General features: G+C 34.9%; 1 protein-coding gene across 2 annotated transcripts in view; it reads left to right on the top strand.

Moving 5' to 3' along the window:
* Positions 1 to 17,265, top strand: part of PCLO (piccolo presynaptic cytomatrix protein) — a 396,812-nt gene that overhangs the window by 224,461 nt on the left and 155,086 nt on the right. For both annotated transcript variants that reach the window (XM_055590106.1, XM_055590107.1), the window contains exon 7: positions 13,470 to 15,657. In XM_055590106.1, coding sequence (XP_055446081.1) covers positions 13,470 to 15,657 — 2,188 coding nt within the window. The remainder of the gene's footprint in view (positions 1 to 13,469; positions 15,658 to 17,265) is intronic.

The raw sequence follows: 17,265 nt of genomic DNA on the forward strand, positions 1-17,265 counted from the left end.
ATTATCTGGGTCTTAAGGTCTTTTTTGTATAGTTTTTCTGTGTATTCTTGCAACCTCTTCTTAATATCTTCTTCTTCTGTTAGGACCATAACATTTCTGCCTATCTTTCCATAAAATGTTCCTTTGGTATCTGTCATTTCCTTAAAGAAATCTTTAATTGTTCCCATTCTGTTGTTTTCCTCTATTTCTTTACATTAATCACTGAGGAAGGCTTTCTTATCTCTCCTTGCTATTCTTTGGAAATCTGCATTCAGATGGGTATATCTTTCCTTTTCTCCTTTGCCTTTCATTTCTCTTCTTTTCAAAGCTATTTGTAAGGCCTCTTCAGACAACCATTTTGCCTTTTTGTATTGCTTTTTCTTGGGGAAGGTCTTGATCCCTGTCTCCTGTACAATGTCACAAACCTCTGTCCGTAGTTCATCAGGCACTCTATCAGACCTAATCCCTTAAATCTATTTCTCACTTCGACTGTATAATCATAAGGAATTTGATTTAAGTCATACCTGAATGGTCTAGTGGTTTTCCCTACTTTCTTCAATTTAAGTCTAAATTTGGCAATAAGGAGTTCATGATCTGAGCCACAGTCAGCTCACAGTCTTGTTTTTGCTGACTGTATAGAGCTTCTCCATCTTTGGCTGCAAAGAATATAATCAATCTGATTTTGGTATTGATCATCTGGTGATTTCCATATGTAGAGTCTTCTCTTGTGTTGTTAGAAGTGGGTGTTTGCTCTGACCATTGCATTCTCTTGGCAAAACTGAATAGCCTTTGCCCTGCTTCATTCCATACTCCAAGGCCAAATTTGCCTGTTACTCCAGGTATTTCTTGACTTCCTACTTTTGCATTCCAGTCCCCTATAATGAAAAGGACATCTTTTTTGGGTGTTAGTTCTAGAAGGTCTTGTAGATCTTCATAGAACCGTTCAACTTCAGCTTCTTCAGCATTATTGGTTCGGGGCATAGACTTGGATTACTGTGATATTGAATGGCTTGCCTTGGAAACAAGCAGAGATCATTCTGTCATTTTTGAGATTGCATCCAAGTACTGCATTTCAGACTCTTTTGTTAACTGTGATGGCTACTGCATTTCTTCTAAGGGATTCTTGCACACAGAAATAGATATAATGGTCATCTGAGTTAAATTCTAAATAGTAGAAGCCTCATTTTTTTCTATAGTTCTTACTGCTTTATTGCTAGTATACTTTTTTTGCCATAGTTCCTCTCTATGATTAAAATCTTGAATTATTATTATATGTTATTATGCTATATTATTATAAAATAGGAAATAATATTAAAGTATTTTTCAAAAAATAACTAAGATAATACTTTACAGTAATTAACTATTAGGGTTTGGTAAAAATCAAAATGACTTCATATATGTAGACAAATGTCTGTGAAAACCAGAAATCTTTTTAATTGATCTCTTCAATTTGGTGTTTAATAGTTAACCTTTGCTATTTCACCGTGATTAATATATTAGGATTAACTTCAAAACAAATGTTTTCAGACTGAAGGGTGAAAAAATCGTATTATTTGTGTTATAGTTTCTTAACATCTACATTTCAAAATATGTAAATAAGCATAATTATAAGATACATATATATGTTCTTAATGTTCAGTAAAAGACCTTGGATGAAAATTAGCCCTAAATATTAGGATATATTGGTTTAATACAGGGAAGGTCTGAATTAATAGAGCATTGATTATTACTGACCCAGTTTAAGAACACAGAGCATCATTTAATTAGCTTCCTAAGTATTTTATCATAATATTCTTGATTCAGTAGACTACTTATTTTGAATAATTATGCTGTTTATAACTGACTACATAAAGCTACATGCATATTCTCAAAAATATATCCCCTCCCAGTGAACAGGTATGCACTTTCATATATTTGTTTATGTTTTTTAAAATTACTACTTATTTAGGATGCTTTAATCTGCCACGTGTGCTGTTGCTGAAATAAAAAACAAGCAACTAAAGTATAATATAAAAATTTGGAAAAGTTTTGAGGTATAATGTAGATAGTGACATCAAAATGTATTGTAATAGTTGCTTGACTTTTTCTTAACATTATGTTCAACATAAAATACATGTTCATAATAGAAATATATGCCTACATACATATACATATATGCATAAACTAGTTAATACTTTTATACCCTTGTATAACTAATAAAATATTTTCACATGCAGTTGCCTGGCACAAATCCAAACCATTTATTTCTGTAGATTTTACATTTATTTTATTCGTATTTTAAAAATGATAAATCTGAAGTTAGGTAAATATTCTTTGAACCTGCCCATATCCACCCAACATTAATTTCATTTGTAGCAAATGCATTTTCTTCTTTTAACAGGGTTTTTCTTTTTGATCCTCTGTCTTGAATGGTGCATAGAATTTGAATTAAGAAAGCAAAGCACCAGAACAAGCAGAGTGAGGTGAATTGAAACTTAAAAGAACTGTTTAGTTAACTGAGGTAGCTTAGTCTAAAGCTATAAACAATAAAAGGAATTTTTATGTATTTTATTTTCTCCTTAAGAACAGTTTGCTGGAGATTCAAATTAAAGCAGTTAAGAAAAGTGATAGTTGAACACAATGTAAGAAACCCTAGAGCTAACTTATAGAACTGCTGTCTCTATTTTTTTGGTTGAAAAAATGTTATGAAATGGCAAATAAAAGCTTACCTTCATAAAGAACAGTAAATAACCCTTATGAGGGAGTAAGCAGTCAGTCACAGGAGAAGAGTTGAAGCTAAAAGAGAGTATACTCATCATTCTCCTCCTCTTTCCTCAAGTGAAAGAAAAAAATATAGACTAAGTCACTCTTAATAAGTTGGACTGAATTTTAATTTCTAATCTAGAAAGTGGTGTATTTTGACATGATGGGGACAAGGCAAGTACCCACTGTTTTTTTTAATAAAACTCAGCACTAATCACATAGCTCAGTCTCCAGGCATAGAGGCTACTTTTAAAGGGTTAGTCATTAATTTACTTTTTAGAAGGTCGAACTAAAATCAAGATTTAAAGTACTTACTAGTACTAATTGTAGAGAGTTTCATGATAATTCATAAAAGACCCACATCACAACATTAATTCTCCTTTTGACATAAATAAATGTGCATTAATTCATTCAGTGTGAAACAGGAATTAAAATGATAGAAATATTTCTAATAAAATAATATTGAGTTTAGAAAAAGTTTATTTGCTTTCACCCAGTTCTCCCATTTATGGCATGAGCTGATACCTATAAATACTCACTCAAATGCACATCAGTAACCCCAGGTTTTCTTAATAATCCATTTGGAAAATCATCTAATCGCCATCAAAGTATGCCTCTATTCTCATATAACTTAATTTATAGAATTGAAAAGTTAACCTCTTAAAACTATAACATTTAGTAAAAATATTGTATTTATGAAAGTCCATCCATGAGATTTATCATCTTAGATGACTGTATGTTTCTTGACACTTACTTAATCCAATTGCCATCCTTTATCAGTTAGTTCTTAATAGCATTTTCTAAAGAACCAAATACTTCTCCAGTTTGTACAGAAGGACCATGGTCCTACTTTCCAAGGAAATTTTGTTAATTTAATTTAATTTGAAGGAAGCTATTTTGTGACATAGCTTTATGAAGAAGATCTGTTTTTATTTACTGCGAGTATGTTTAGATAAAAGCAACTCTGAACTGTTTTAATATCATGTTCCAAGGTTTTCTAGGCCAAGGATAATCAATCAATGAGAGAGGAATAAAAAACAATAATAGTGATTTCTATGATTTTGTGGTTAGATATTTCAAGAGTCTAAACATAAAATATCTTTATTATCTCAATATAATTTAGTAAAGACTGTGCCACTGTTAAAAGGATCATTATATTCCTCGTGGCTTTAGATAAGTAGTTATTGAATCATTCCTCAAATTGCTAGTGATCTGAAGCTCTGGAAAACGTATAATAGTAATCAATCTTCATTTTAATACTCCATGTACAGAATGTAGTATAATTAGAGATTTACATTTTAAAGCATTTGAAATACAGTTAATTTTGTTATGATGAGAGGTTGCCAATGAGAGATTCAAATGAGGAGGTATTTTATAGAAGTGTTGGAATCACTCCAGTCCCTCTTTGTGGATCAGCAATTTGTTCTCAAAATGAAATAAGTCATGGGCAGACAATATTATAATATTTAGCATGCTGAATGGAGGGAGGAAGAGATGTGTCTTGCTTTTTAATATATATTTATTAATATGTTTTAGGATAAGTTTCCATGTTAATTCTTGGAAATTTGTATTAACTTGATTATTCTACTTCAGATTGCTCGCATAAACTATTAACACATTTTCTGGTAAAGGGATGTAGTCATTATCTCTTGATAGCATATTAGAACTGTAAATGATTTTGCCCTTGAAGAAGGAATCAATGTTAGATAGTTTTTCTTAGCATTCCATATTCTAGTCCAGCAGCACATACAGAAGTTAAATGGTATAGAAATGAGAAAATAGGAAGTATCTGTGTTTATTTTCCAGTGATTTGATCAGATTTTAATTCTTATGCTATCATGTTTTCATAACCTTTAGGTTAAACAAATGCTGTTAAATTACTTTTTTGTTTCTCTTTATGCTCACTGGTTACCATACCTTCTTTCTGCTTAGCTAAGAACATATAGGCAAAATATGTTTTGCTGCCCCAATAAATTTTTGAAGTAGTAACTATAAGAAGAGAGATTTTAAGCCTAGTAATGATTGGATGTTGAGAGATTAAAAGGAAAAAAAAAAAAGGAGGTCATTAGTACCTTTAAGCATTTTGTTTTCTCCTAGGAAAGTGATCAAGAAAATACAATTTTGGATGAAGCAAAAAACTAGCTTAGAAATATATCTGTAGCACACAGCAGTGTGTTTTTCCAATGAAAAAGTAAAATCTAGAAATGACAAAGATAGATAAATGGGAGGGATAGAGGGTAGAAGTGGGGAGGGAGAAATACTTGCACACACATATGTCTAAAAACTGATCACCTTAAAAACTGCTAAGAGGGCTTTCTAGAATACCTTATACTGATTTTAGGAGAAAAGAAATTAATCTGTTTGGGACATTCCAGAAAATAGAAACAATACGTGTTGCCCAGACTGACATCTCTAATGCTTCTGTCCAGTGAGGTAGAAACTAGTTTTCTGCTTGGCTGCCCAGCCCAAGAGCAATGACTTTCAGAAGAAAACAAGACAAACTGGGACAAGAGGTGCATTAAGGCAAAGCGGAAGATGTCTCATGATATATTGAGTGCCACTTTCACAGTATTAATTGGAGAACATTTTTGTCTCTACTACTGGACTTTAAGAAGTAACTTGTGTGTGTGACTTTTAAATATATTCATTTACTTTGTTTTTATTTTCTGACTGTTAAGTTCTTGTGATTTAGTTTCTTGCTTTTTTGATGCTACTAGAATATTACAACAATTAAGGAAGAAGTACTTTTAAAAAACAATTTCAAGTATATTCACAAATGGTAAATTCTCTCCCATGGCCATAGAGTCAAGACTGTTTATTGTTAAAGGTGTCTATATTTTTTTCAATCATTCAGTGATATTTTCAAAGCAATGATGATACTGCTCATTTAGCATTTGATTCATAGAAATAGTTATTAAATTGTTCCACACTACTTTAGTTGAAGAAATTTGATGGCTTTGTTTGTATGTGCCAGGCATTGTGCCATATTGCAATGACTAGTGGATTTTAGATGTTTTATCAGTGTTCAAAGTATTTTTCCAAAATGGTATCATTTAGAATTTCATTTTTCACAGGTCACTCCATGTTATTTTTAATTTTCCTTGTATATCTTCAGTTCAGTTCAGTTCAGTCGCTTAGTTGTGTCCGACTCTTTGCGACCCCATGAATCGCAGCACGCCAGGCCTCCCTGTCCATCACCAACTCCCGGAGTTCACTCAGACTCTACGTCCATCGAGTCAGTGATGCCATCCAACCATCTCATCCTCTGTCGTCCCCTTCTCCTCCTGCCCCCAATCCCTCCCAGCATCAGAGTCTTTTCCAATGAGTCAACTCTTCGCATGAGGTGGCCAGAGTACTGGAGTTTCAAAGCAGTAGAAATAACTGAGCCCTGGCACTCAACATTTAGAATCTATTTTAGCTCTATGTAGGGGTGGGGGTGGAATGTTAAAAATGAGTCTATTTGGGGAATACATTATTAATGATACAATGCATTGAACAGAATGCTGAATATTTTATATTCAACTGCTATTTTGTCTCCAAACTGGAAATTATAGATAGTAGGGTAGAGAGACCCCTTAACGGTGAATTAATGCTTTCATTGGCATTTCAGAGAGTGAAACTCTCCTTATAAGAGCTATTTTGTTTGAAGGGACAAATATCCTAGACATTTCATCTACCTTCCTAATACTTAAAAGGCACAGACATTTATAGAAAGATATTTATACTCTAATGAGAAGGAATGACCAGGTACAGAACAGAAGTAAAAGTATCAGAGAACTTATAATATGTATAAGTAGTATTCTTCTTCCAAAGACAAAGACTTATCTCATAATCAAGTAAATACAGGCCGTGAGTGAGAATTCCAATAAGGCGAGACAAATGACTCTGAGAGCAATTTCTATCCTCCAGTTCTGTATATTATACTGCACAGTTGAAGGACAGTCTTACTCATAATCTCAGTCAGTACAGTAAACAATAAACATGCACTTAGTTTTTTGCACTCAGCTATCAGATATGTGTTTCTGGTTTTTGTTGTTACTGTTTTGATTCTTGTTTTCTTAAATTATTTTTAAGATGGAAAGGATTTATCAATTTTGTTGAGGTCATTTATCCAGTTGATTTCCCTTAGTGATTCGGGTAATTAATTTCTCAAACTAGATAACTGTTGTTTCCTCTAAAGTTTGTAATCCCTTTTTAATTACACCATTGATCTTTTGAACTCAAAATAGCAAGCAACGTTTAACAAAGTTCTAGCATTTACATAATTTTTCATTCAGACTAGGAATTCCGTATCCTCTGATTTTTCCTTAGTTATTGCACCTGCGGAAAATTTCCCAAGATTTTTACGAGGTTAAGCTAGAAAAATTAATCTTCTGCACTGAAAGAGACATTCTCATTAATAGTTTTAAGCATCATTTTTTTTTCTCCATGTTCTCTAATAAAACTGTGTTTTTTAAATCTTGGTTGAATATCTTCTGAGTATTTATTCATGTTAATCCAAAAGGTGCGAATCATCCTATCTAATAAAGGGATTGATTTTAGGATCATAATTGATAACAAGGCAAAATCTAATATGTTCCTCTCCTTATTAATTTGCTTAGATTGTTATCATAGCCTAGAATATCTTTTTCTTTCACCCTTTATCCAAGGAGCTCTATTTTTCAAGTTGTCATCCAAGTTTCTGCTTTTTCCATTCAGACAAAGACACTAAAACGTACAAATACCAGCATTCTCTATAAGCTAAATAACAATAGATTAGGGATCTCGTTCTGAAGATACCATCTTGTATGTCCTGTGACATCTATGATTTTTCAACCAGTGACTGTTTTGCCTCTGTCTTCCCCTAGAGATATCTGACATTGTATAGTGGCATTTTTGATTGACAGGACTAGAATAGGATGTGCTGAGTGGGTAGAGGCCAGAATTGCCACTAAACATTCTACAGTTCACAAAACAGCCCTCCCACTCCCAATATAGAATCATCTAGAAAGAAATGTCAGTAGTGCCAAGGTTAAGAAAGATTCATTACTTACATTGATGCTGGGCCATGAGTAGTCATAGTCTGCATGCAGATCCCTAACAAATTGCCTGACTATTTTTATTGTTACAGCCAAAAGTTGGCAACTGTGTCAAAGGATAATGTAAAATGCTTTGCTGAAGTCCTGTGAGATTGTATCTCCTGTTTCTATGTTATCCATGTGGACTGCCACATTATGATTGGAGGAAATTAAACTGGGCTCTTACAGTTTTCTCTTTAGCAGAGCTATGATGTGTGCCACCCAGTACACTGCATTCCAAGTCATCAACAGTGATTGCACACTTAGAGTTTGATGGTTTTCCTGGTAGTTAACATATTAGAGTTGATTTAAACAGTATGTAATAACCAGGGTTCCCTTTTCCACCAGTAAGAAAAAAGGAAATGGATGAGTGGAGACCTTAATATAGATAAATTTTCAAGGGTTTTATATATTATATATATACATACACATATAAAATACATATTATATATAGCATTTATATTATGTATCACCTATGAATTATATTCTCTCTCTTTATATATATATATATATACACACTGGTGTGTAGGCTTCCCTGGTGGCTCAGATGGTAAAGAATTTGCCTACAATGTAGAAGACATGGGATTGATCCCTGGGTTGAGAAGATCCCCTGGAGAAGGGAATGGCTACCCACTCCAGTATTCTTGCCTGGAGAATTCCATGGACAGTAGAGCCTGGCAAGCTACAGTCCAAGGGATCGCAAAGAGTTGTACACACCTGAGTGACTTTCACTTTCATTTGTGTGTATATATAAATTATATATATATATATGTTTGGTTTTTGCTTCTCCATTTTTCCTCTTTCTGTTTGCATTCAATGACTCTATGTATTACCATCTCACAGAAACTAATGCCTCACCAGGCTGAAGTGCATTTCATCTATCATATAAGATGCATGGTATCAATGGGCCCCTCCAAGAAGTGTTGTTTAAAATATCTTCAGACAGCAAACTTATGCTGGAGTTTGTTTGCTTCCTATCACTATTGCGATTGAAATTAATTTTTCTTCAAGTCTTTTTAAACCTCTATTCTATTCTTAGGACTTCCTTTCCTTTCCCTTGGTGTATTATTTACACAAGTATTTTTAAATATTTGTTTTTAGTACAATTATTTTTCAGATTAAGGGCACCAGATCTGTTTGAAAACTTTGACCAGGCTAGTCATCACGGCAAGAAAATCTTATTAAACACCAAGATTTTTCTAGATTGTTATTATTGTCTCTAATCATGACCTGCAACTGCATCATCCTTAATCATGATAAACTTGTTTTGATACATCTCTTGATCTTTTCTAAGCAATTGCATTGTTTCAGTTCTCTACTTTAGAGTTCTCTACTCTTATTTTGGGCTTCCCAGGTGGTGCTAGTGGTAAAGAATCCACCTGTCAGTGCAGGAGAAGCAAGAGACATAGGTTTGATCCCTGGGTTAGGAAGATCCCCTGGAATAGGAAATGGCAACCTGCTCCCGTATTCCTGCATGAAAAATTCCATGAACAGAGAAGGATGGCGGGCTACAATCCATGGGGTCACAAAGAGTTGGACACCCTGAGCATGCACTCTTATTTTACATTATATTGATTAGAATTAGTCATTTTAGAAGTTATTATCTAGAAAGGCTGTTCTTTTTAAATTATAAGTTAGCAAGACAAAACTTTAAATTCTCTATTTTATTTCTCTCTGTTCTCTAGAATAATAACTAATTTAGGCCCTTTACTTGTTTTAAATGATTTAGTGAAAGTCACTCTGTCATGTCTGACTCTTTGTGACCCCACGTGCTGTAGCCTGCCAGGCTCCTCTGTCCACGGAATTCTCCAAGCCAGGGATCAAACCCAGGTCTCCCACATTGCAGATGGATTCATTACCATCTGAGCTACCAGGGAAGCCCGATTTACTCCTTAGACAAACTGATAATGTAACAATAATCTCAACATATAGGAAAACTGAGTCCCAGGGAGTTTAAGCAACTTGCTGAAGTTCTCACAGCTGGTAATGGCAGGGCCAGGATTGAAACTGAGTCTAGCCTGAGAGACTAAGCTTACAATCACATTACATTTCCTGTCATTTGGGAGGAATGTAGCTAAAATCTTGACAAGTCTCCAAAGGCAATGGCACCCCACTCCAGTACTCTTGCCTGGAAAGTCCCATGGATGGAGGAGCCTGGTAGGCTGCAGTCAATGGGGTCTCTAAGAGTCAGACACGACTGAGCGACTTCACTTGCACGTTTCACTTTCAGGCATTGGAGAAGGAAATGGCAACCCACTCCAGTGTTCTTGTCTGGAGAATCCCAGGGATGGGGGAGCCTGGTGGCTGCCATCTATGGGGTCACACAGAGTCGAACACGACTGAAGTGACTTAGCAGCAGCAGTAGAGAACAACAAAGCTATTTTGCCTTGTGGAGACTGAGTGCTTAGCTAAGCTAGCTCATTAAGTATTGGATTGGCCAAAAAGCTTGTTTGGGTTTTTCCATAAGATGGTGTGAAAAATTCAAACAAACTTTTTGGCCAATCCAATGTCTAGCTACTACCAACCAACTTTGTCACTTGTTTCTATGACTCACATCCCTGGCACACAAAATATTGATAAACAGAAGTCATGTATCATTAAATATTTGCAACCCTGAAGGAAAATTAGAAATCCCTAATACCTGGAATGTTTCTTTAACCTAGGATTATATTTTGAAAATAACCAAAGACTGAGGTTGACTAAGCTCACTCTGTCAAGTGAGAACTATAAACTGTTAAACATATATTAAGGTAAATTATATACACGAATGAGCAATCAACAGTAAGAACTAATATCAGTTTCTAGTTTAGTTCATTATAACCATTACTCTTAACATAGTTGTCTTTTTTGCAGTTCCTCATACTTTTATCTTTCTGGTGATTTCATATATACTCTCATCCCACACAGTGAATTCAGGGAAATTCATTTCTTGATTCAGAGTTTAAAAGTAATTGAACTGGTTCTTGTTTTATCTTTTCATTTATTTATTCTTTCATTTAATGTTTGTGTGTGTGTATATATATATGCACCCATTTAATGGGTGCCTTCAGTATTTTTAAAAATTAATTTTCAAAGTGTGTGTGTTCGCCTCAGAAATTTCTTTCATTCTCTCTCTTCGTTCCATTGCATTGTTACCTTCTCTGTTCTGTGTGCTTTCTCTCTGCCAGGATCCACTTTTTGTGTTACATTAGTTAGTGGGTATTTTTAACCTCCTTTGGTGGGAAATCCTTACTTTGAAATGCTATGCTATTACAATTTCAGAGTAACACAGTGAAACTTTCTTTTTCAAACCATTTCACAACCACAATCATGTAGTACAGATGAACATTTTAAACTTGAAAATTCTTATCCAGATACCAAATCTACTAAATGCAACTCAAGGAAAAGAAATGGTCATTAATTTCAGTCTCCTATTGAATTCCATGATATTCAAAGAACCAAAAAGGTTATTGTGAAAAAACTTTTTTAAAAAATAGAAAACATATATATGTTAGTATTAGGGGAAATTATTAAATAATTATTCATTTATTTACTATTATGGTCAGCACACTCATTTTTTTGCAAAGAAACAGTTTTTTAAATATTTAGAATGTGAATTTATCAAACATCCATAGTTTTCTGTAGAAATGAGAGGATTATGCAAGGAAATGATATGTAATGGATGCCTTATAGTAAGTTCAGAATTGCATGTGGCTCAGTGGTAAGGAATCTGCCTGCCAATGCACTCGATCCCTAGGTTGGGATGATCCCCTGGAGTAGGAAATGGTAATACACTCCAGTTTTTTTGCAGAAAAAATTCCATGGACAGGGGAGCCGGTGGGCTACAGTCCATGGGGGTCACAAAAGAGTTGGCCATGACTTAGCAACTAAAGAACAACTACAGTATGTACCAAACATTTTGCACAGAGGTCTCATTGATTGTTAATAACAGCTCTATGACTTGATTGTAGTAAGTAAAATTAAAAGAAATAAGGATGAGAGAGAATAAATAACACACCAAACAGCTGCTTTTGAGATTCCATTGCCCATATTCCTCAAGATCTCTGTGAGAAGCAAGCTACAGTTTCAAAAACCATACTTGAAAGGCTTATGATGTTTAGTAATTGTGAATTTCATTCAATATTTTAAATTTCAGAAATACATTTAAACCTTTGACCTTTATGATATTGCTTCTGAATATTATTTCTGTTAAACAATGAGGGTAGGTAAGTGGAGAAGACAAAAAAAAAAAAATGACAACAGAGAACAGACTTTAAAACACCTAAGGAAATAAATTTGGAAATAGTAAAAAGACAGTGGAAGTACAGGTCTTGAATGAATATATGTTTTTTTGGTTTTTAATACTTGGTGATTGGGTGAAAGGGAAGAATTAATGTCTTTGGATTATTAGTACGAAAAAGCAAAAAAAGAAGAATTTTGTAAAGAATATGCAACTAGAAGGCCAAAAACCTGAGATCTAGTTGGGGGAATATGCTACTAAATGCTTGGGTAGCTTTGAGTATATCAGTTTAATGATAGTCAAAATGATCTCATGTCTTCCGATATTAAATGATTCTCAAGACCAGTGATTCTTAGAATGCGTTATGACAAATTAACCAAATAAAATGGAAAATATCTGACAGTTTACCTATATGCTTTCTCTGATATTTTTTAAAGATTTCAGCGTGTTTATTTAAATAATTTTATTTATTTATTTATTGGCTATGCTGGATCTTTGTTGCTGCTCAGGCTTTTCTCTAGGTGTAGTGTGCACTCTTCTCATTTAGGCAGTTTCTCTTATTGTAGAGCACGGGCTTTAAGGCACAAAGGCTCAGTAGTTGCGGTCCTGGGTTCAGAACACAGGCTCAGTAGTTGTAGTGCATGGGCTTAGTTGCTCTGTGGCATGTGGGGTCTTCCCAGACCAGGGATTGAACCCATGTCTCCTTCGTTGGCAGGCACATTCTTTACCATTGAGCCACCCAGAAAACCCTCAATGAATTTTTGTACTGTTTGTGGTCACTTCCTTTTGCTTCATATGGTAGTTAATAAAGCATATTAATAAGAAGCTAAAATCACCAAAGAATAGCAACATTGAAAAAAAATTGATTCACATTGTTACAAAAATATTCAAAGAGTAAATAGGAAATTAGTTCAGGTAACTCTTATGGGAGGGAAAAAAGATAGTGGAGAATGAGAGGATTTCATTTCAAAACATTTCATGATTGGTTTAGGACTGACAGACACTTCAAGGGGTGAAAGAGGAATGGTGAGACAGAAGCAAACAATTCTCTTGACAATGAGTATCTTCAACTAATATAACTTAAATTTTAGATAGTTAACACAAATACTCTGGGCATACCTTCAGTAAGTAATAATATGTATAGTAAATATGATGAAAAATTAGTTTTTAGAGTTCTTCCAAGAGTCTAAGTAAAATATAAGCCTGCCTAGCAATGCACTTTGTGCCTGATTTCAAAACTCATTTCTAATGTTAGGTAAGTTGTAATGTGTATCAATTTACTAAGAAGGGGAAAATTATTTCTCAGTTAACTGTTTGTGACTGATACTTGCAATTATAGGTACAATTTTATTATGTGCTCAAAGCTAAAACATATATGAAATCATCTTTATTTAAATGTAAATTATGGGTTTTTTGACCTTTAACTTTTTTCCTTGATAGTTAAGTATTGTATTTTATTTACTTAATTTTAGGCAAAAGGTTCTCAAACCGCAACAACCTCTGGCACTCAGAAAAAAGTGAAGAGAACTCTGCCAAACCCACCACCTGAAGAGACCTCCACAGGAACTCAGTCAGCCTTTAGCACAATGGGCACAGTCTCCAGGAGAAGGATCTGCAGAACCAATACGATGGCCCGAGCCAAGATTCTCCAGGATATAGACAGAGAGCTTGATCTTGTGGAGAGGGAATCTGCCAAGCTTAGGAAGAAACAAGCAGAACTTGATGAGGAAGAAAAGGAGATTGATGCTAAGTTACGGTACCTAGAAATGGGGATTAACAGGAGGAAAGAAGCCTTATTAAAGGAGAGAGAAAAGAGAGAGAGAGCCTATCTCCAGGGAGTAGCTGAGGATCGTGATTACATGTCCGACAGTGAGGTCAGCAGCACCAGACCAACCCGAATTGAAAGTCAGCATGCCATCGAGCGACCAAGAACTGCTCCCCAAACTGAATTCAACCAGTTTATTCCACCACAAACCCAAACAGAATCTCAGCTTGTCCCTCCTACCAGTCCTTATACCCAGTACCAATACTCTTCCCCTGCTCTTCCTACTCAAGCACCCACCCCATACACCCAACAATCCCACTTTCAGCAACAGACTCTGTACCATCAGGAAGTTTCACCTTATCAGACTCAGCCAACCTTCCAAGCTGTGGCAACAATGTCTTTCACACCTCAAGCTCAACCTACACCAACCCCACAACCTTCTTATCAGTTACCATCACAGATGATGGTGATACAACAAAAGCCACGGCAAACTGCATTATATTTGGAGCCCAAGATAACTTCAAACTATGAGGTGATTCGCAACCAACCCCTGATGATAGCACCTGTTTCTACTGATAATACATATGCTGTTTCCCATCTTGGTAGTAAGTACAACAGCTTAGATTTGAGAATAGGATTGGAGGAAAGAAGTAGCATGGCAAGCAGTCCAATATCAAGCATATCTGCAGATTCTTTCTATGCAGATATTGACCATCATACTTCACGAAATTATGTCTTAATTGATGACATGGGTGAGATTACCAAAGGAACAGCAGCTCTAAGCACTGCGTTTAGCCTTCATGAAAAAGATCTGTCAAAAACAGACCGTCTCCTCCGAACCACTGAGACACGTAGGTCTCAAGAAGTGACAGATTTCCTAGCACCTCTGCAGACTTCGTCCAGATTGCATAGCTACGTGAAAGCAGAGGAGGACCCAATGGAGGATCCTTATGAGTTAAAGCTTCTGAAACAACAGATTAAACAAGAATTCCGTAGAGGAGCAGAGAGCTTAGATCACCTTGCTGGTCTTTCCCATTATTACCATGCCGATACTAGTTACAGACATTTTCCAAAATCTGAAAAGTACAGCATTAGTAGACTCACACTTGAAAAACAAGCAGCAAAACAACTACCAGCTGCCATACTGTATCAAAAGCAATCAAAGCATAAGAAATCACTAATTGACCCTAAAATGTCAAAATTCTCACCTATTCAAGAAAGTAGAGACCTTGAACCTGATTATTCGAGCTATATGACTTCAAGCACTTCATCTATTGGTGGCATTTCTTCCAGAGCAAGGCTTCTTCAAGATGATATTACTTTTGGCCTCAGAAAAAATATTACAGACCAACAAAAATTTATGGGATCATCTCTTGGCACAGGACTGGGCACCTTAGGAAATACCATACGGTCAGCTCTGCAGGATGAAGCAGATAAGGCATACAGCAGTGGCAGCAGGTCCAGACCTTCTTCCAGACCTTCCTCTGTCTATGGGCTAGATTTATCAATTAAAAGAGATTCTTCTAGCTCTTCTCTAAGACTGAAAGCTCAAGAGGCTGAAGCTCTAGATGTTTCCTTTAGTCATGCATCACCTTCTGGGAGAACTAAGCCTACTAGTTTGCCTATTAGCCAGAGTAGAGGAAGAATACCAATTGTGGCCCAGAATTCTGAAGAGGAAAGTCCACTCAGTCCTGTTGGACAGCCAATGGGAATGGCCAGGGCTGCTGCTGGACCCCTGCCACCAATATCTGCAGACACCAGGGACCAGTTCGGATCCAGTCACTCTTTGCCTGAAGTTCAGCAACACATGAGAGAAGAATCACGGACTCGAGGCTACGACCGTGACATAGCATTCATCATGGATGACTTCCAACATGCCATGTCAGACAGTGAAGGTAAATTGGGCCTCAAACTACCTTGCTACTCTCAAAACTCAAACTCTTATTTTTCTGCATGTTTGATTTTCCTTCTCCAAGAATGTATTCTATTTTTCTTGGTGTGTCTTTTGCATGTTTACTTCAGTTTTATTTCTTGTAAATGGAAATTCTATCTTGTGTATAGATTTCATAGCATGCTCTTTATTTCTTTTTAATTTATCCTTTTATCGTTGTTTCTTGATTATTTGATTTTTGGGGTGTCTACTTTTCCAAAATCATTATCAAATAATTGTGTCAATAAAATATGGTCATCCTTTAAATCTATAGTTGGAAAGTTTTTTGTTGTATGTTTCTTTTGTTTTCAAAAGTTATTTTTAAAGTTATTAGTTTCTTTCAGTTTGTGAAATGATTAAGGTTTTGAGCCACTGAGTATTCCACTAGACTTTGTAGTAGAAAATTATTTATCATTTGTGAGATCAGTGTTTGTTAATTCAGAGAATGTTTTCTTGAGAACGTTCAGGTGAGTCCCTAATGTTAGCATAATGTACAGTTTTATAATCTACTAAATAAAAGGCTTGTATTTTAATTTCTCTCTCATTGTGAATGCCATAGTTGACAAACATTGTACATTGTACATTTTGTATTACATACTAAAACCTTAGTACCTAATATGATATTGACAGTAAACAACAGTATTAGCCATATGCTGGTCAATATGTATGAAGCACTGTTTAGATCTTAAAATTTGAACTTTGTACATTGCTTTTGTGAATTTAGGTATTTGAGCTGAAGCTTTCCTTGTATGTTCAGTTAGCCTTTTCCATGGGTTTCCTTTTTGCATTATTTCATATTTTTTTGCACTAAATTGTTTTACTAGTTTTTCATATAGAACAAGTGATATATGGCAAGTACATACTTAACTAAAAACTTTATGGTGATTTTTTATTAAATCATATAGAACCAAAAGGATTTTAGAAAATGACCTGACCAAGTCTAAATTAGAGGAAAAGATTGAAGAGGTAAAGAAATGTGACATTTTGCCCATGCCAAGAGTACTTATTACTCTTGGTTCTTTTTTTCCTTCTCTCTCCATGGTTTACATTTGAATATAAGTGTGGCTTGACTCCTAAAAATAAAATATTTCTCATCCAATAAAAATGTATTACTTCATGACTTTGGAGATGGAAAAGCTCTAAGCTAACATCTCTTCTTTTAAATCTAACATTTTCCCTGGGGGCTTGCAGGAAAATATATTTTCACAAAAAGGATTTTCTTTCTTCTGTATCTCGATACCAGTGTGATATTAGAAGTTTAAGTGTAGGTTAGATCAGGACAAAAGTAACCACTGGATCTAAAGGAGAAGAGACTGCTTTTCCTAGTGAAATTCCAATAGACCAGTTACTTTCTGATTTGTTTTATTCTCTATGAGCTGTTGAATTGACCATTTTTATTGATGATTAGCCAATTAAATAAAACACTATTTTTTTTACTTTAGCCAGTTGTTTAAATCAACCATCATAGTTAAGTAAGAGTTATATGGAAACTCTTTTTTTCACAGTCCACATTTAACACACATTATATATGTATATAAATATATAGATATATAATGACTTCTACAGAAGAATA

This window comes from Bubalus kerabau, chromosome 8 (assembly GCF_029407905.1).
Source record: "Bubalus kerabau isolate K-KA32 ecotype Philippines breed swamp buffalo chromosome 8, PCC_UOA_SB_1v2, whole genome shotgun sequence".
In the NCBI taxonomy this organism is placed as follows: Eukaryota; Metazoa; Chordata; class Mammalia; order Artiodactyla; family Bovidae; genus Bubalus; species Bubalus kerabau.